This window comes from Vigna angularis, chromosome 3, assembly GCF_016808095.1.
Source record: "Vigna angularis cultivar LongXiaoDou No.4 chromosome 3, ASM1680809v1, whole genome shotgun sequence".
Taxonomy (NCBI): domain Eukaryota; kingdom Viridiplantae; phylum Streptophyta; class Magnoliopsida; order Fabales; family Fabaceae; genus Vigna; species Vigna angularis.
Genome location: NC_068972.1, coordinates 2274303 through 2295184, shown reverse-complemented (window position 1 = coordinate 2295184; position 20882 = coordinate 2274303). Strand labels below are relative to the sequence as shown.

The 20882-nt window shown below is 27.8% G+C and overlaps 1 protein-coding gene across 1 annotated transcript; it reads right to left on the bottom strand.

Moving 5' to 3' along the window:
- Window positions 1-12516: 12516 nt before the first annotated feature.
- Window positions 12517-14113, bottom strand: LOC108324102 (ethylene-responsive transcription factor ERF118). The gene has a single exon (XM_017556928.2). It carries the CDS (start codon window positions 13901-13903, stop codon window positions 12848-12850), a length of 1056 nt encoding a protein of 351 aa, XP_017412417.1. The 5' UTR covers window positions 13904-14113; the 3' UTR covers window positions 12517-12847.
- Window positions 14114-20882: the final 6769 nt, after the last annotated feature.

The window sequence follows — 20882 nt, the reverse complement described above, 5'->3', positions numbered from 1 at the left end:
TTACTGAAAGCTCTAAATTAATCTACAATTTGCTCTCTTGTTAGTTTTGTTATATATGTGAAGAACATGTGGACTCTTGTCAATTGTTTCAGCTTAGAGTTTATCTAATTATAATTATAATCTTAATTTTAGTTTACATCGGTAGCAAATAGAGTTTTATACACACAACGAAATTTATAATGCATTTTTCATTTCTTTAACGGACAACTACTCGATCCATACCGTATTAAGTTTTCTTTAATGTTGTGGTTTATCTTGTGATTTTGGTTTACCTAAACCTGTTCATCATAACTTTTCGTGATACAAAAAGTAGAACATCTCTTTGGTTTTCATCTGTGGTGGATGATTCATCCACTTGGAATTTGCTGGGTTTCATGGAAGATTATAGTATAATAATTAACAAAATGTTATGGTTAAAATAATACTATAAAAATTGAGAGAAAAATCATAACAATACATGATTTCAACAATATTACGCGTATGATTTATGTTCACCGTACCACTTTTGTACTTTAAAACATTACGTATGTCATTTTTTCAATATATATTATTTTTCAGATTCATTTCTGCTTAATTTGATACCAAAGTTACACTAAAAATCTTCAAAATAAATAAATAAATAACTGAGAAAGGAATAGTCAGCATCCTTCGATAAAAAGTGCATGAAGAATACTCAATTTAAAATATTCATTTTTGTGTTTTGTATCATGTCCTTGTCATGTTTCCCCATTAAAAATGAGACAACTCATAATTTAATTTTCTAGGTGCGAAATTAGACTATCATCCCTCCAATATCGGATTTCAATTCTTACTTTCCATCAATGGCACTAAGTAAAAATAACTTTTGTAATGTTATTCAATGGTATATATTCACTTTATGATAGATTTATAACATTATAGTAATTATTTCCTTTTTATTATTATTTTGTTATCACATCATTAATGTGTTGTACCAATTACTTCCTCCATCTTAAATTATATGTTTCTTTTTAATATTTGTAACTTATTCTAAAATAATTTATGTTCTCAAATTACAACGTACAAATAGTTATTCTCTTCCTAATTTTCTTCAAATAAATTATCTTAATTTTAAAGAACTTGGAGGATAATGTATATGTGGGAGAGTAAATAAAGGAAATATAATATATTTATTATGAAATATTTAATAAAATTATATAAAAAATATACATATATTATTTATTATTGCTAATAAATATGTAAAAACATACTGATCATTTAGACAGAAGAAATATTATTTTGTAAGTTCTATTTATTTAGTTTTAAATTATTTAACTAATAATATGTTATATTTGTTGACATGCTCCTTATCTTTATTTTGTCATTGTATTGAGCCATAGCTATTATTGATATGGAGAAGTTGAAACAACCAAAAAGCAACCTTAGTCCAGAAAGCAAGTACAGCACGTATTCCACACCATCATTTATTTCTGCTGTGGAAATAGTAGTTCACAACCTCCAAATCCAACACCAAAGACAAAATTGAGTTTCTCTCTCCCTCTCTCTTTCTTTTTTTATTTATTATTATTTGGACCTTTTTCTATTATAAATTTTATTCTTTCAAGTTTCAATAAAGAATATAATTTTCTCTTTTAAAAGTTAGTTATATAAATCGAATTTTCATATATTACCCTATAGATTTGTGTAATTTTTTATTTTTTAATTTATTGAAAATTGTTAAACATTGACTAATAAGGGGACTAAACTGTACAAGAAAATTAAATTCATGTAATTTTGACTAATAAGATTTAAACTCAATCATATAAGTGATTGACATCATTTTCTATTCAAAACTTTAACCCTTGAAGAAATCATTGTACTCGTCTAAGCCGGTTATCAAGACGAACCATCAACTTTAACACTACTATTGGGTCTAATGAAGAAGAGATTTATTGAAAAGACATCACTCTCTATCCAAAACATTAAAACAATGGAATAATGAGTCTTTTAATTTTATATAGTACTATACCTTCTCATTCCTATACAATGTGGGATTTAGACTCATAATTAAATTTCCAACATAATCATAAAACCAAAATTCAAATTTTTAATCCTCAAGCCTAATCAAAATATTTAAAACTCTAAAACATAAAATTGAATTGTTAAATAACTTTTAAAAAACTAAAATATGATATATTCTCTTACCTAAACAAGATACTTATCTAAATATTTATTCTTTAATACATAAGTATAATATAATTATCTCTTCTTTTATACATACTATTTATGACACTCAAATTTTCGTATTGATATACTCTCGTTTGAGTTAAAGTACTTTTAATCACAACTACTTTATTGATGACCTATTTACATTCTCAGTTTTTACAATGAAACATACTTTTTCAAAACTTTTATCAAAAATATTTTTTATATATAAAGAATCTTCAAATCTAAATTTTTCATCAATATATGTTTGAGTAGATTAGAAGATGAATTGATACAAGGTGGGTCAAAAATGGATAAAAAATTATAACTAATAATAAAAATATAATTATTTTTCTCGTGAAGCATAGGAGTTTAAACACTAAATGTGACTTAACTATCTAACTTACACCATAAGAAAATTCATGTTACTTGCAATATTCTATTATTAAAAATAGTTAATTATTGTATTCATGATAGGTACGAAATCACATTATTTTATATTTTTTGTTGATATCTATGTTTTCTAATTTTTAAAATACAATTAAAAATAAGATAAACAATTATGTAATATATTATTAGTTATATATTGTAATGAGTAAATAAATAAATCTCCTTACATTTTTTAATGATTTTAAAAAATAATTATATAAAATATAAAGTACTATAAATTATTTTAAAATATCAATTACATATTATTTTTTGAATTATATATTGATTATGTGTTTATATTATATAATCCAAATATATTTGACTAAAATAAATAAAAATAAACGATAGGTAATATGCTTCAAGCTCTTCCTAGTGTTGCTTGTCGCTGTGTAACTATATATACACTCTTATAACAAACACGAGCATACTAGAATCATAAAGCAGATATGAAAATATACAATAATCAATATTAATATATGCATAATTACACATTCAATCTATCCAAAGTTATTCATATAGTAAGCAATAGATATGTAATGATAGATTGCATATTTCTAAAACACTCATTAAATTCGAACTTACAGACCAACACTTGCCACAATATTTCATTAGAATGAAAATATACCATTTTCAGTATATATCACTTTCACTAAGACTACTTGATTTCTTTGTTTTCATTACCCAATCCATTAATATGTCCTTAGTTATATATAGATATAATCATCACTACTCTAGTTATTACTTAACACATAATTCATCCAATACATCATTGACCTTTCACACTTATTTTAGTGGGAAAAAAAAAATCATTTTGAATATAATGAATAAACATATGATGAAATTATATTATTTTACCATGGAAGAAACGAAATGCAAATAAAGTACATTTAAATGGTTTGAGGTTTGCTGGAGATGAACTTCAAAAGTAATGTTTAAAATATTTGAAGATTGGAGAAGAAAAATAAGGTTTAACGAATAATATATGCAAATTAAAAAAAATTATGGTTTTATTTTATTTTTTACAAAAACGAAATTTTAATAATAAAAATATTAAAAAGGAAAATATTTTATTCAGTAAAGTAAATTGATAAAGTGTAAATAGCAAAAGGCTTGAAAAAGTAGGCAAAGCCCTACTTTTTCAATAAAGAGTGTAAGCGTATGTAAGTATCTATTCACTCTTAAGCCCAATGGCAAGCTCACGTGTCCAAAAATTAGTTATGTTTTTGGGTTTTTCTTCCTGCACCCATCGAATTTCTCTCTCAAAACAGGATTTTGCTATCCCACTCTTATTCCGTATCAAAATTTCTTTATTTCCTACGAAAAGAAAAACTGGTCCAACTGAATCCAGTGCATTCACAGCTTTCTAATATTTCCAAAAAGGCCGAAATTGAGTACCCAAATTTCACGTATTTATAGATTAAAATTTAAGTATTTGCTAAAAATAAGTTCTTTGATTTTGAATCATTTTATTTTAAAAAAATATGTATATTTTAAGTTATTTTTGTACAATAAATAAAGAAGTTTTAAGTTTTTACAAAAATAATTTTGTCTTGTTTTATAGTTTTTGTAATACTTTTATGATCTTTTAAAATTCTTTTAATTTTTATCACAACTCTAATTAGTTTTTGTCTGATTCATCACAACATTTTTATTATTCATTGTGGTCGAATTACATTTATGAGAATAAGTTAAAAAATAAAAAGTAATCATTAAAAAATCAGAAAAATAATATTCTATATAATAATAATACACAACAAATAAAGATATTAAGAAGAAATAAAAATAATAAAATGTGTATCTTAAAAAAAAATTGGTATATCGTAGATGAAATAACACAAAAAAAATTGTATAATTAAATATATAATAAGATGACAGTTCTTTGATAGATAAAAAAAATCGATCAGAATAGTTGAATCCTTTAGATATAATAAAATTTACTTTTGCAAAAAAACAAAATTAAGGAGGAAAAAGAACGAAGAACGTAATTTTTTTTTATTATCTAATAAATAAAATATTTATTGTGATTGTGCACTTGAAATTGACAATGAAACATTCTAAAAAGATAAACAATAAATAAAAAATATTACAAATGAGTAAATATAATTAAATGTGAAAAAAAGAAAAAAATGTGTAATCAATATTATGATAAGAGGAAAAGTAACTCGAATATGTTAATGAATTTTGAAATATAAAACAAGTCAAACAATTAAAGAAGAAAAGAGTTTCAAAGTCTATAATAATAACAAATTTCAATATTATATATATATATATATATATATATATATATATATATTAATTATGTTACTTAATAAAATATGATTCTTTAGTAATTTAAATGGGGATGGAATAAAGATGAAATGAACATTGGACATAGAATTTACATATAACTAATATGTACATATTCAACTTCATACCAATATCTAATTGAAAAAAAACGACTTACACTCGTACATAATAAACATGACAAATTACCATAATGTTATGTAGATATAATTGATTATTTTTTGTAGTTTTGGATAGTGAATTTAACATAATTTGTTATTGTGATGCTTTCTATTGAAAACATGCCATGATGTGAATAATATATGTGTGAATTTGTATATTATTGGTTACGATTGTTGCGAAGATAGACTAAAAATCATACTTTATATATCTTTTGTGATTGGTAAATTTTCTTAAATATGAGTTTTGATTATGAGATTGAATCTCACAGTGAATAAAATTGAAGAAATTGAGTTTTATATAAAGAAAAAATTACAAATTCACTGTTCTAAAACATAGGATAAAAATTTGTGTCATAATATCCCATATGTGTTACTTACAACTCATTAATACCACTTTTTAAAAAAAAAATTTATTGTTAGTTTATGATTCTAAAAAAAATAAAAGTAAAATAATGTTTCTTTTTATATTCTTTGTTTTTATTATATGAAATTTGCGAGAGATGTTATTTGTTCGTATATAAAACGAAACAAATAAAACTTAAATGTATTCTCAAGTTTTTAACTTATAGTTTTTAATTTTTTTAATGAAATATATATATATTTTTTAGTTTTTATAAAATTTGCGAATTTCTGTTTCAGTATTTACATTAAAAAAAAACATTTTACGATAAATGAATATAACTTATGGATTTAAAAAAAATAATGACTTATTATATTACAGTGAGATGTGTTATTCGGGTAATAATTTAATATTTTTTTCAAAATATATATAATTAGTTAGTGTTATATAATACTAAGAATTAAAAGTAGTTTTTTATTTTTAAAGAAAAAATAAAAAGTTTGCAATTGAATCAAAAACTTATTCAATATCCAAGTATTATAATATATTTAAGTACAAATAAATAAAAAAACAGACGAAATAGTTATTTGTGAAAACTACATCTCATAATCAACAAAAGCAGAAATAAGATGTTCCTAACCACTTATTTAACAGCGCGTAATACTGACCACAAAAAGTAATTATTATATTTTAAAAAGAAAAAAGGTATTGTCTAGACTTGGTCAATTTTATCAACAAAAAATATCAATTTCAGGGAGTAATGGTCCAACAAAAATGAATTATATATTTTATAAAATAAAGTTTAGCCATTTTACTATTTTTATCATAATTCTTTTTTTTTCATTTATATTAGGATAACTATATCCTTGGTTTTTATAGGCAGAATTAAAAAAAAAATTGTTTAAGAAGAGGTAGTGAGAGTTCGTGCTTACATTAAGGTTTTCTTTACTAGCACTTGTTTCAGGTTGGAAAAGGAAAGAAGTTTGAATATTTATGTTGAAAGAAGTTTGAATATTTATGTTGAAAATGTTAGTTGAATTTAGTTAATTAAGGGATTTAATTACTTTTTCTTTTTCGGAAAAAGTAACATAATTTTGCTTTAGTTTTAATTGTTATTTTATTTTATTTTTTTTGAAAAATTAATGTTGGTTATTTAAAACATGAAAATAGAATAAAGTCATCTGACTTTTTTTCATTTAGAAAAAAAAAAAAAAAAACTACTGAATCCATTATGCGTTGTGGAGAAGTATTGGCGAGAATTCAAATTATAAATATATAATACAGTGGGTTATGTTACTTAAAAATAAATATTTTGAAATGTTATACACGTTCATAATTAATTACAGGATTGTTAATCTATAACAAGGGGACAAGATATTGGTCCTCTAAGACCCATGAAAAATATTTACTTTAATAATAATAATTTTATTACTAGTAGTAATAAATTTCTTTGTAAATGGAAAATATATAAGTTTATAAAATGTGAAAAGATTAATAAGAAATTTTGGTAACTTAATTTGTAAGACCCATGAAAAAAAATATTTATAATGGTAGATTTTAGCATTTTATTAGTAATAATAATTTTAATGGATAGAAAAATGTAGATTTTTGGATATAAAATTATAGTAATTCTAGAGGAAGAGCTTCAAATTTTTGATAACTTATTTAGGATTTTTTTTAAGAAAAGTGAATAGTGAATAGTAAATAGTAAATAGTGAATAGTGAATAGTAAATAGTTAAAAAAAAATATTAAAATAAATTGTGGAAGAAAACACTCCACGTAGAATTAATGATTCAGAGATAAGAATGGTGAATAATTTTTGAATAGTAAAAATGAATAGTAAATTTTTTTGGCTATAAATAGCCAAGGGGGGAGGCTGAAGATTTACACCAAAATTCTAGTGAAATTGTGAGAGAAGAGAGTTGGAGGAAATTCTAGTTGAAGAGAGGAAATTCTGGAAATTTCCGGAGAACGGTTTGAGAAGAGGAAACTAAGTCTGGAATAGAGGTAAGGGGAGCTAACTTTGAGTATTTCCTTTTGTATTATCTTGAGTCTTGAATATGCTATATTTTGCTTTTGTCTGATCTTAAATCTTGAATATGGAGTATTTTGTTTCTGTATGATCTTGAATTTAAATGAGAGTATGCTTTTGTGTTGATATCCAAGTGTGATAGTTGTAAAATGTGATGTTGATTATGTTATGCCATTTGTATGTTATTAGTTGTTTATTTTTGTATTTTGGAAGGATTAGAAATTGTCTAACCGGCTCTGCCAGATTCAATTTATTGTTTCCCCAAACATTTTATTGTTTTCCTTATTTATTTTTATTGTATTTTGGAAGGATTAGAAATTGTCTAACCGGCTCTGCCAGATTCAATTTCTTGTTTCCCCAAACTTTTTATTTCTTTCCTTACTTATTTTTATTACATTTTTGGAAGGATTAGAAGTTGTCTAACCGGCTCTGCCAGATTCAACTTCTTATTTCCCCAGACATGTATTGTTCTTGTTATTTAATTATATTGTATTTTTGGATGGATTAGAAGTTGTCTAACCGGCTCTGCCAGATTCAACTTCTTGTTTCCCCATAAATTTTTATATTAAGATTATTTTTATGATTGTCAAATATTGTATTCTTATATGACCATTTACAGTAATATTTTATTATTGTTAATTGTTTATAATTATCTTGTACGAATTCTATTATGAATGTTTATTGTGATGATTGATATGAAATTATGCATTTGAAATATAGTATGAGTCTCGGGGAGAGACTCTAAATTGGCATGGTATTAATGTATATGTTGATGTTGAGGGTCCTGTTGTTGGTGGTGATCCTAAAACTCTAATAATTTTCCAGTCTCAATTAGAGAAGGATGTGTTATGTGGTGAGAGTAGTAGGAGGTCCTAGTCTATGTTTATAGACATTAATGGATTAACCTTGTGGGTGATATGATATATTCTATTTGGCCAAAAATTTTGTTGTTGAAATCACCACAAGTGCATGACCACCCGAGACTTCCATCAACATTATATCCGGATAATAGAGTCTAGTATGATAATTGCATCTTACAAGAATTTATGGTGAATGTATTACGTATATTAATAGTGTCATGCTTTTCTTTGAATTGTGCATGGTAGCTCACCCTTACTTGTTTGTTTGTGCCGGAAAAATCTTATTTTTGCGATGATCGTATAATGTTTTTGTTATACGGGAGCAGATGAGGGAACGACATTTGAACCAATTCAAGTGAAGGAGGAAGCAGCAGAAAAATGAAGAGAATTTTAAGAAAAAAAAAACTTTATTAAGAGTTTTTTTATTTATGTGAAAAAAAAAAAAATATAATGTATTTTCAGTGTGAACCATTTTACTCATAAATGGATTATTGTAACAATGTACAATGTTTATATTATTAATGAAATAATTGGTGTGTGAGATGTTTTATATTTTGGGGTGTTACAGGTCCCCTAATTATTTTTTTAATTTTATATTTTTAAAATATATATATATATATATATATATATTAAAAATATACCATAAATATTTTTGAATTTAATTAATTAATTAATGTCTCTAATTAAACAAATTAAAACAATTATTATTTCTTACATATTAAATTATTTTATTACAATTAATAATTAAAATTTAATTTGTAAGTATTAAATATTTAATTTTAATACTAATGTATATATATTTATTTTAAGTAATATAATGGACAAAAATTAATTTATTAAATTATTTTAATTTTAATTTTTAATTAAAAAATAAAGAAACAGACTAGAAGACCATCTATCCCACGGTTGACTTGATAAACTTCAATTTGAGACCAGGAGGTAAAGATATATTTTGTCATACAGGTAAATATACCTTAATTATATTAATATAAAATAAGTAAATATATTTTGAATGTATTATTATAATAAATATGAAAGAATAAATTAGAAGAGTAAAGTATTTCAAAATGAATTAAATGAGCAGAACTTAAAGAATAAATAAAAAAAACAAATTAACTTTATTCATTTTTAAGTAAAATACAATGTGATTTAATTTGACTTCTTAGATTATCGGGCCAATATAAATTTCAATAACCGATTGTGAGTACTATGAAGAGATAGCATAAATGCAAATAAACTAACTTGAAGTTGTTGCATTTAATTACTTTTTCTATGGTAACTTTCAATGAGTTTCTCTTTGATTGAATTGATTGAATTTATGTATTTTGAGTGAGTTTCAGTCTCAAAATTATATTGTTGTATGCAAATAGGTCAAATCAAATGTTGAGGGGAAGAACCTCGTAAAATACTTCTTCTCCTTCTGCTTGTTCTAGTCAATTCTCAAGGACCCACTAAACCTAACATCACACTTCACACAACCCCGTAATCAAAAGTCTCACAGACAGTCTTCACATTTTCTTTAATAAAAAGAAATTACAATTAAAATCAAATATTCACTTTTTAAATTAACCTTTTTCTGTTACAATTAATGCATAATTTTGTTAAACATTAATTATTTATTTTTGGTTAATATTATATTAAGATGGTATGGGAAGTGAAACGTGGTGGCCAAGCAAAATTGTTATGCTCCATGGACTTTTTGGTTGACATGAAAAGACACATTATATTAAGTAGGCAAGTGGGGAAGGAGACGTTGATGTTATTGTTTGGGTGTGGGGAACAGACAATTGAGAAAGATTTGCAACCAATGGTGACAAAGTCAATTAAACCTTATTAACCCAAAATATCAGTACAATTATTATAATTCTGAAACGACCAAGAGAAATTAAATTAAAGTTCAGAAGGTCCAATATATCACCATGTACAAATTTTACATTCTCATGTTTCTCCATTTTCTTCACACTCCCATCATCAAAACATCATTAATTCTCCCTCCAACTCTCTTTCTTTGGGACCCATTTACCCTTTACCCATACCTAATTATCTAACTTCACTCCTTCAACATTATTATTACCTCTACCTCTACAGTTTTTCCCCCACCATTTTCTGCTCTTTCCACCTCTAGATGCAAGCCACGTGTCCCCTTCCACACTCTCCCCTAGAGATTTTAACATTCCGAGATTTCAAAAGAAAATTGAAACTGAATTGCTATAATTATGGACAATAGGTTGGTTGGGAGGAGAAAGCAAATTAAAAGTCATCAGAATCATATATCAGATTCTGAATTGTCTGCATGAACCACCTACATCCACTGCTTTGCAGCTACATGATCAAACCAGACTCAGTACAAAATTTCAAGTATAGTTAGATCAATCTATATGAAATTCCATCACAATTTTAGTTTTAAAAAATATCTCTGGAAAATTAAGCTGTCGTTAATTGTAAAAGATTGTGGTTTTGAGCGGGGCCATGGAAGACAGAACAAAGTGATTTCATATTTTATGAATAGAAAGTGAGTGATTTATTATAATGGAAAGTTTCCTAAGAGAAAAATATCATAACATATATTTATAATATTAATTTTAAAATGTGGAAAAAAATGGAATCCTATACTGTATGATGTACGTATAGAGTATGTTTATGGAAGAAGGAACAGATAGAGAAAAGGGTCCCAGTGGTGAAAAATGGTTTTATTTATTAGGGAAGTGGTGGAAGAGTGAAGTAGGGAAGGAAATGCGATACAGCTGGGTGGGGTAGGGTTTGCCTCAACTCTACCATCTTTCTTTCTACTTTTTTAAACTATTTTGGTCAAAAATCACAGCTTTACTAGCTAAACAAAATTTGGGAATCAAAACATTCATATTTTCCTTGCTTTGGGTTTCAGAAGCAGAAGATTAATTGGAATGAGTAAGAATTAAAATTAGAAGAAGATTAAATATGAACAAATTAATTTGTAAAGTTTAAACTTTAATTTGAATATGTTTAAATAATTAATTACAAATTATGTACAAAAATCCACATACTAATTTAAAATATAATAAAAAATTACAAATTAACAATTATAATTATAAGTAAGAATATCAGTCATATTTAACAAAGTTGACTTAATATCAGTGTTTTATCAACAAGTTGACGTAATATTATAATGTTATCTATAATTATAAATTATACTAGTAAAATAAAAAATACACTACCTAGATAATCAGTTATCTGAGTTTAATCTATTCCATCAGTTTTAAACTTATTTAACAAAAAATATTCAAATCCATCTTTCTTTCTTTCTTTTACATAATGCTTTCAATTGAGCATCTAAAATTAATAAAATAATTACGAAAAATCAATTTTGAAAGTAGTAAAAAAATATAACTGAATTAACTTGACCTAATTAAGTTTTTTTTTATTATTTAATTTTATTAATTTAAATTTGTTGTTTTTATTACCTAGCTTATTAGTTAATTGGCAAAGTTATATTTAGAAGTAACATTAAATGTTTTTATCTTATATAAACATTTTTAGTGAATTCATTTATTTTTAAAATATTTAATTAAAACATTAATTGCATTGAATAGTTATAAAAAAATTTAATACTATTAATATTTGTATAAACTTTTACTATAAAAAAACATATTATTGTTAGACATATAAAAGTAAATAATGGATTATATCTTTAAATACAAATCAATTATCTCTGTATACATTTTTTTTTCCTTTAACAAGATTATATACTTTATATATAAGTAAGTATAACTAATTCAAACCTTTAACCTCTAAAGTTACCTGTAACAAATTGTACAGAATTAATTATAATCAATTTTATAATCAATTATACGTGATTATAACTTTTATAAAAAAAATTATTGTTTATACATATCTAACAGTTATTATTCATTATCATTGAAATAATAACAATTATTGTTTAATTTTTTTTTCTAAATCTCTAATTTTGGAGTAACAAAATAACACAATATTTTACATAAACATGGATTCTCTCCCATAAGCAACTTAATCTACGAATCGAAGTGTTTTCGAGAAAGACTTTACTCCATAAAAATTTGTGGAAATTTACAATACTATTTTTCACCCTTCAAGCAATATAGTCTTCCTCCACCTCTAATATTCTCTGCAACTTCTCAACAGATGGAAAGATTTTTCTTAGTAACAATGGAAACAAAATAAACATATTTTGAAAAGACAAATTGATATAATTAAACTTATTATTGAATTAATCTAATAAAAGAAAAAACAAATTCAACATAAAACACCAGCATAAAATTTATAATATATATATATAACTACCACTTTTACATAAAATTAATAATTACTTCAGCTTAAAGGAAAAATTTTAACTTTGAAATTTCAGATCTTTGGACGGCTCTTAGCAGCACAAGAAAACCCAAAGATTATCTCTCGAACTTAATAGACTAAAAGACTAACTCTCCTCATAACTTCTTCCTCAAACAAATAAATATAACGGATATGCACTCAGAAATTGATCCTATACAATTTCTAAGATCTCACCAAAACTAACAAAACTTATAATAAATATTGTAAAATTATTCCTATGAACTTCTGCAAAACTTAGGCACAAGGTATGTTGAGGGGCTCCTCGGTCCAACCAGCAAACTCTTCAGCACAGAAATCGCCAAAATCAAAATCAGGAAGTTTACTAGGCTCATTGTTATCAAACCCACAAATACGAATATCTTCCAAGCCACCAAAATCATCAAAACCCTGACCATAATCCTCAAGTGATAGCCAATCAAAATCAATACCAAAGTCTGGTTCAGTACCAGATGCAAGACCAGCAGTAGCACCGATGAATGGTGACGGCAAGTTCAAAAGACTCAAATCTGGAATTTCAAGTTCAGCAAATTCAGAAACCAAATTATTAGTCTCAACAGCTTCCTCACTCAAACCATTGTCATTGTCAATGGGTTTGGAAGATGAAGAATCCAACTCAAGCACAGAAGAAGGTGATGGATGTGACAACACACCGTCTGAGTCATCAGAGGTAGTAGAAAACTTCTCAGACACAGACACAGCAGCGGCATCAGAAGAGTTACAGCATATGCTCTTATCAGAAGTTGTGGACAAAGGCTCTGAAACATTTTTGTAGGCTCTGGCCTTAGCCTTGGCTTCAAACTCAAGCCTTCTGGCTTCGTAGGCTTGAGAAGCCTCTTCCGCTGTGTTGAAAGTACCAAGCCATATGCGAGTACTCTGAAAAGGATCTCGAATCTCAGCAGCCCATTTACCCCATTTTCTCTGCCTAACACCTCTATATTTCCCAGAAGTGTTCCTCCTTGTTGATGGGGTTTGGGTCAAAACCCTCTTTTTTGTCTGGGGTTGACCTTCAATGCAAACCTTCACCCTCACTGCATTGCTGTTGCTATTCACCTCAAAGGAATTGGTTTCAGGAGTGGTGAAAGTTTGAGGAAGGGGTGGAAGAGGGATCTCACAAAAGTTTCTCCTTGCTTTTTTCGATTTCTGAAACACCTCTGACTCATCATCGGATGAATCAGTGGCATCAGGATCATTATAAATTATTCGTAGTTTTCTCATTGCTTTGGACTCTTGCACTGAGTGGTGAGGTTTCTGCCTCGGTTTAAAAGTCAGTTGTTTCCGAGATTCAGGCATGATGAGAAAAAAATGAGGAAAAACCCTCTAAAAACCCTCAGAATATGTAGAAGAAGAAACCCTCGAAGAAGAAAATCAAGGAATGGACGAAGAGAAAGAAGAAAATCAAAGAAAAGAGAGGTAATCAAAACTCTGATTTCAAGTTAAATCCCCTCTTAAAAATATGAAAAGATAAGAAAATCTCTGTATGTGAAAACAGCCGTAACACTCCACTCCGCAACAAGTCCTGTTCCAAAACCATAAAGAGAATCAGACCATTATCACATAATGAAACTTAGAAAAACAAACATAAAATCCACTCCAAACAAACAAACCTTTTTGACCTCAATCGCATTGAAACAGATGGCTTCACGATATTATCGCAGAGTACGCAGCTTAGCATACACCAGGAGGCAAAGAACACAATCTCAGATAAAATTGAAAAGAGAGAAAAAGAAACACAAATTTTAGAGAGCTTCAACGGAGCCCCAATCACTGCCAGAATAAATCCAGACGACATAAATCCACAGCTTGCCTGCCCTTTTTCGAAGACAGATCCTCCTAAAAACGCAGAAATAAAACTCTCTTCACCGGACAATATGTAGCAAAAACACAAACCAAAACCAAACTAGTATAGTTCAGTGCTGAGATTAAAAAGAGAAGGGGAAAGATTATGGACCAGATTTTTTCTCCCCTCACAAAATAGAGAGTTTCTATCGATCTGAGAAATATATTTATATAAAATAGTCGACCTTGGTACGACAAAGGACACAGTGAGTGCAAATCTCCATACAACATGAGCAGAGTGAGAATTTTTTTAAAGGAGAGAGAAAAAGACATTACATAATAATAAATAATAATGGTGTTTTAATCCGATGGGAGTCTCGAGGCGAAGAAAAAAAAAATGAACGGAGAAGATTGAAAGAACACAGTCTACAATGAAATTTACCTTGTTTGTTTTGGGTGAGAAGGAGGAAGCTAGTCTGTCTTTCCCTCTGTCTCTCTCTTGTGTCTGTCTGTGTCTGCTATTGGCAGTGGTTTCTCTCACAAAGAGTGGCCCCTCTATGCTCTTTTTCTATTCTGCACAACACACCCTTCACCCATTCTTTTTTTATCGCCGGTCAAAAATTCGCATTTAATGGGCCCGAGTAGGTAAAACATATAAATATTAATTCCGCAAAAACATTATATTTATTTCCATTATTATGTCTAGCTGGCATGGGGCTGTGTGAGTGTGAAACACTAAGCATACATCAACCATGCATGACCCATCAACATGCTACATGTATATCATGCCCTATAGTCTAACGTCTTCAGATTCTTCCTTGGAATCCGATCTTTCTGTTTTCCCCACGCGTGAATCTAACAACATTCAGATGACTCGGTTACGAAATCTCACCTAAGGTGAATCCCACGCGCTTAGATGAGCAACTAGAATAAGATCATCTCTGACATGCAGCTTTTTACGCCGTCAAGGATGACTAACTAAAAGAACGCTTCAGTTGCCTACAAAATATTAACAGATTCATTATATTTACGGGAAAATGCTAATCTTGGGACCTTCTTTTCTGGTAGTCGAATACAGTAATAAATTATATTTGATTTAAATTTAAAGGAAAAAAAAGTAAAAGAGAACAAAAACAAAGTAATAAAGTAGGTGTATTTTACTGTAATACTGTATTCTTTTCAATCAATTTGTTTGATTTTTTCAACATACTTTTTACTTTTCCGAATCATTTTTTGTATAGAGAAAACAAACATAATTTATTTTCCATACACTATTTATAGAAGATATGTTTATCTTATTATAGTGATTTAATTATTCATATATTATTGATATGAACAAAAGATTTTTCTGTATATTATTTTATAAAAACAATTTTTAAGTATATTTTTTACCATTATAGTTTAGAAACAATAAGATTTAAGAATGAATCAGAGTATTATAACTTTTTTATGGCATATCTTTTCTGTTCTGTGTTGGTGTACTATGTGCATGAATATTTACATTTTTAATATATTAAAATATTATAATTTATAGAATATATAATTTTATTATTTTTACATGAAATTAGTAAATAAATATAATAATATAATTTAAAAAGTATATATGCAACAATTATATTAAAAATATAAATTTATTAATTATTTTAAAATAAAGAGAGATTATATTTTATTACAAAAAAAATTATTTTACTCATTAAAATATAAAATTATATAATTAAAAAATATATCAACAAAATATTAAATTATATGTCTCTTTAAATAATGTACAAATTACTAATATGTGTATTTTTCATTCATATTGATGAAATTAACCTAATCCTTGAGCAGAAACCAATTTTAAAATTATATTATATCAATATATTCTGAATTAATATAAGTTAAAAATACTTAATATTATAAATACATTAAAAATAATATATATATATATATATATATATATATATATATATATATATATATATATATATATATATATATATATATTCATATACACTGATATCTCATATCTTTTATGATAAAAGAAATAAAGTGTAGAATAAAAACTTTCCCCCATATAAACTTACTTTTGTAAAATATGTATTAATATCAGTGTATATCAATTTAGAAAGATAGTATATTTTAATGTGTTTTATAGTGTATCAATTATATTAATTTAGGATATTACTTTATTTTAATAAAGTTGAAAAATAAATAAATGCTTGAGATGATAATCATGTTAAAAAGTGAAAAAAAAATAACAATAAGACAAGAAAGAAAAATATACTATATTTATATATTTTTATAAAGTAATTTATTTAATATTTTTTGTTTGTCAGATAATGAACTCATATTTATGTTTTTAATGATTTAGAAATACTATATGTCCTTTCCAAAAAAAGGAAATCTTATTTTATATTTTAATTACATCTAAATTTCAAAACTTTGTATCATTTTATAAACAAATAACGGGTGATTACGTTTATTATTGAAAATTGAAATATTAAATTTATTTTTTTATTTTGCTAATTGTGTGTTTTTATCTCATATTATAAATAGATTTTATCTTATAAAATTTGAGAAGGAGAAGAATAAATTTTAATTCCCAAAATATCACACTTTATTTTTGTTTTGTTTACGTGAGTAGATTTGATTGGTTAATATTTATTTATTTTTATTTTGAAAATTCTATAAATTAATTATTGTCCTACAATTTTCTAAAATTTGTTTAAAAAGTATATCTGAATTTTAAAATTTGAAAACTAGATAAAGGATTACATTTTTTTTTCTAATAATTCTATAAATATGTAACCAATCTTCTGTCATCCTTCTTTTCCCTTGGGTCCCTCACAGCCACCCCTCCATTCTCCACACACATTCATCCAACAACCAATAAAACACATGTTTTATTACTATAATTAACCAATAAAACACATGTTTTATTATTATAATTAACCAATAATTAAAAACATATGCATATGTTACCTTAAGCAGCATCTCCAGTAAAGTAAATAAAACAAACCTTCATGAGTGGTCTCATCCAGAGCTGACTGCTTCTGATATTATAGACATAATACACTTAAAAGAGGTATAATAATTTGACTACTATCTACTTATGTAAATAAGATTTTTTATGATGATAATTCCAAAGAAAATTACATCAGGTTTATAAGTAGATGCACAATTCATTCCGGATAATAGGTATTTTGTATTACTTTAACATAAAAAAAAACATCTTGATTTACTCATGAGATGTCTTCAATATTAATATTTAATATGATTAAATATGAGTTTGTTTATATTTATGTACGTAATGTTATTGGGCAAGTAGAGTTAGATTTTGAGGCTATATAGGGTTTGTTCAAAATTGTTCTCCTTTTTTTCAGAAGTTCACTAACATTCTATCTTTTGCAAAAGAGGTTTACGTTAATCCTTTTTATTTACGGCGTTAAAAAAGTTAACGGCAGAGTTGCCCAGCTGACAAAAAATTGATGACTTGTTCACTTATTATTGACATGGCACTGACACGTAATTTGAGGTGTACATTTTAAGAATAAAAATAAATGACGTGAAAATATTCATTGTCTGGTACCGGTGCAGCTCGATACGGTGAACCCGTAAACAGTTCGCCTCCGTGCTCAACCTTGAATCCATGGTCAATGTCGAAGGCGTTGTTTTGATTCCCGCCGCTCCCAGCCGCTCCCATCAAAGGCGTTATGGAGCAGGTTTGTGTAGTTATTAGGGTTTGTAAAGTTTGTAAGTTAGGTTGGTTCCTCTCCTATTCAATGCTCTCTGTAGTGGCAGATGTGCAAACCATGTGAAGAACATAGTAAAAAAAGAAGAAGAAGAAAGAAACGACACTATTCAATTTCCTCTTTCTTCAACCTCAATCACACAATCTACACAAAAAACCCTAGAATCCCAAATCAGGAAAGTCCTAATATGCAAAAACCTAAATTGCAGCATCACTCCACCATGTGAGGAATGTGAATATCCTTTGCCCCATGTCTTCGAACAAACCACGCTGTTGAACTAACCACGATGTTGAACAAACCATGAACTCAATCTCAACACAAATTGAAAGCAGATTGTTGAACCCCAAATCGCTCCAATTCACCAATTGGTTTTATTCTAAAGGTACTTTCACATCTTTAATCCCTAAATTTCACGCCCTAATTTTAACGCTCTGTTTTACATTTTCCACATGATTTTAATCCTAAACGTAATTAACACCTCAAATTATGTGTCAGTGTCACGTCAATAATAAGTGAACAAGTCATCAACTTTTTGCCAGCTGGACAACTCTGCCGTTAACCTTTTTAACGCCGTAAGCAAAAAGGATTAACGTGAACCGCTTTTGAAAGATAGGATGTTAGTGAACTTCTCAAAAAAAGAAGGACAACTTTGAAGAAACCCTACAAAACTAGGGACCAAAATAGGTATTAAACCATAAAACTAATATAAAAGAACAGAGCTAATTAATTTTATATCATGGTGCCATCAAACTCTTTTGTCCCTCGTTTCTCTTTCTACCCTCCCAAACTAGAAGTCCACTCTTTCATTTTTCACGAGATTGATTATAGATAAAAAGGTTGGTAGATTATATCATAATTGGCCAATGAAAAAGATTAATTTCAAATTTAAAATTATAAATTCCAAAGTTAAAATCGTCTTAGTTTTAGCATTTATGCAAGACTAAATTAGTTTAATTTGTGAAAAATATATATATATAACATAAATTAATTTAGTTTACTTCTAATTTTATGAAATTTTAATTAAGTTAAATTGATTAAAAATGGTCGGTTCAATTCAAGTTATCCATATTTAAAAAAAAATACATCCAAAAATAGTTGTTACATTATTAGTGACAATGTTGAATCAAAGTCACCTTTTAAATTTTTTAAATGAATTTTATAACTTTCAAGTATTTGTGAGAAAATTTAAACTTATAATTTCTCTTATTCTTCCTTTCAATTTTATCATTAAACAATTTTATAACTCCTAAACTAATATCAAGTTTGTATATACCTGACAACCCACCGGCGGTCAGACAAACTAATCAGAAAAGGTAAATATCATTAATGTTCAATTAATACGTTTAATGATCATATTAAATACAAATATACGCTATTTATGAGTGATTGGCAGGTTATATTGTTCAAAAATATATTGCACTAATGGTTAATCAATGAACTTGACTGGACTTGACTGCCACAAGTTCTATAAATATACAATATATCTCTTTATGAAACATATATGACTTGAGTGTCAGAGTGTCTTCTGCAGGTCAACAACCCATTGGAGTAGATCGCGTTCTCGGACGACCGACCCTCGGACCAATTCAACCGAAATATTTTGGCGCTCACTGTCGGGCCGAGCGACATCCCCGTGAAACCACGAGGAACCAGACGTGTCGACATGCGCTCGGCCTCGACATTGGTAATTCGGATCAATACCAGGTTTTGCAACAAGAGTACAAAATTCCATAATAATTTCTAAAGGCATGTCTTTTGTTTTGAGAACTTTCAGGAACGTTCAACCCTACATCCAACCTTGTCAGGAAGGTTCAAGTCTTACGTTCAACCTTGTCAGGAACTTTCAGGTTGTGACTTTGCCGGGCGGTAAACTAAAAAGCGGATGAGCACGTGGACTTCTCTAAAAATTGATATTTACATATCATTAAATTTGGAACATGAATCTTGAATTTGTGACATAGCTAACTTAAATGTCAATGTTTCCGCCCACCATTTATTCTTAGTTGCAGCCGCTGAAAGAAATGGTGTATACAGTTAGTTATATTTCATCAATTGATCCCTAACCTTCATAGCCATGTGATCGGTCCATCAACCGGACAATTAAGATAACCGAAGGAAAGCCACCGTCCCCAAGAGCTATAGCCGCAGTCCAAGTCGTCATGGTGAACGATCGTCTTTCAGTAAGAGTTTAAAGACAAAGACCAAGTGGTAAATCCCACTCGGCCAAGAGGTAAACTCCTCTCGTTGAAATTAAAGACCAAGAGATAAATCCCTCTTGGCCGAAAGGTAAATCCCACTCGGCCGAGAGGTAAACTCCTCTCGTTGCAATTAAAGATCAATAGGTAAATCCCTCTTGTCAAGATTGAAGACAAAGACCAAGCGGTAAATCCCGCTCGGCCGAGAGGTGAACTCCTCTCGTTGAAATTAAAGACCAAGAGGGAGGTAAATCCCTCTTGGCCGGAGGTAAATCCCTCTCGTCAAGATTGAAGACAAAGACCGAGCAGTAAATCCCATTCGACCGAGAGGTAAACTCCTCTCTTTGAAATTAAAGACCAAGAGGTAGATGCCTCTCGTCAAGGTTGAAGACAAAGACCGAGCAGTAAATCTCACTCGGTCGAGAGGTAAACTCCTCTCGTTGCAATTAAAGATCAAGAGGTAAATCCCTCTTGACCGAGAGGTAAATCCCTCTCGTCAAAGCTGAAGTCAATGACCGAGAGGAAAATCCCTCTCAACCGAGCGGTGAAGAGTGTTCTTGAACTCTC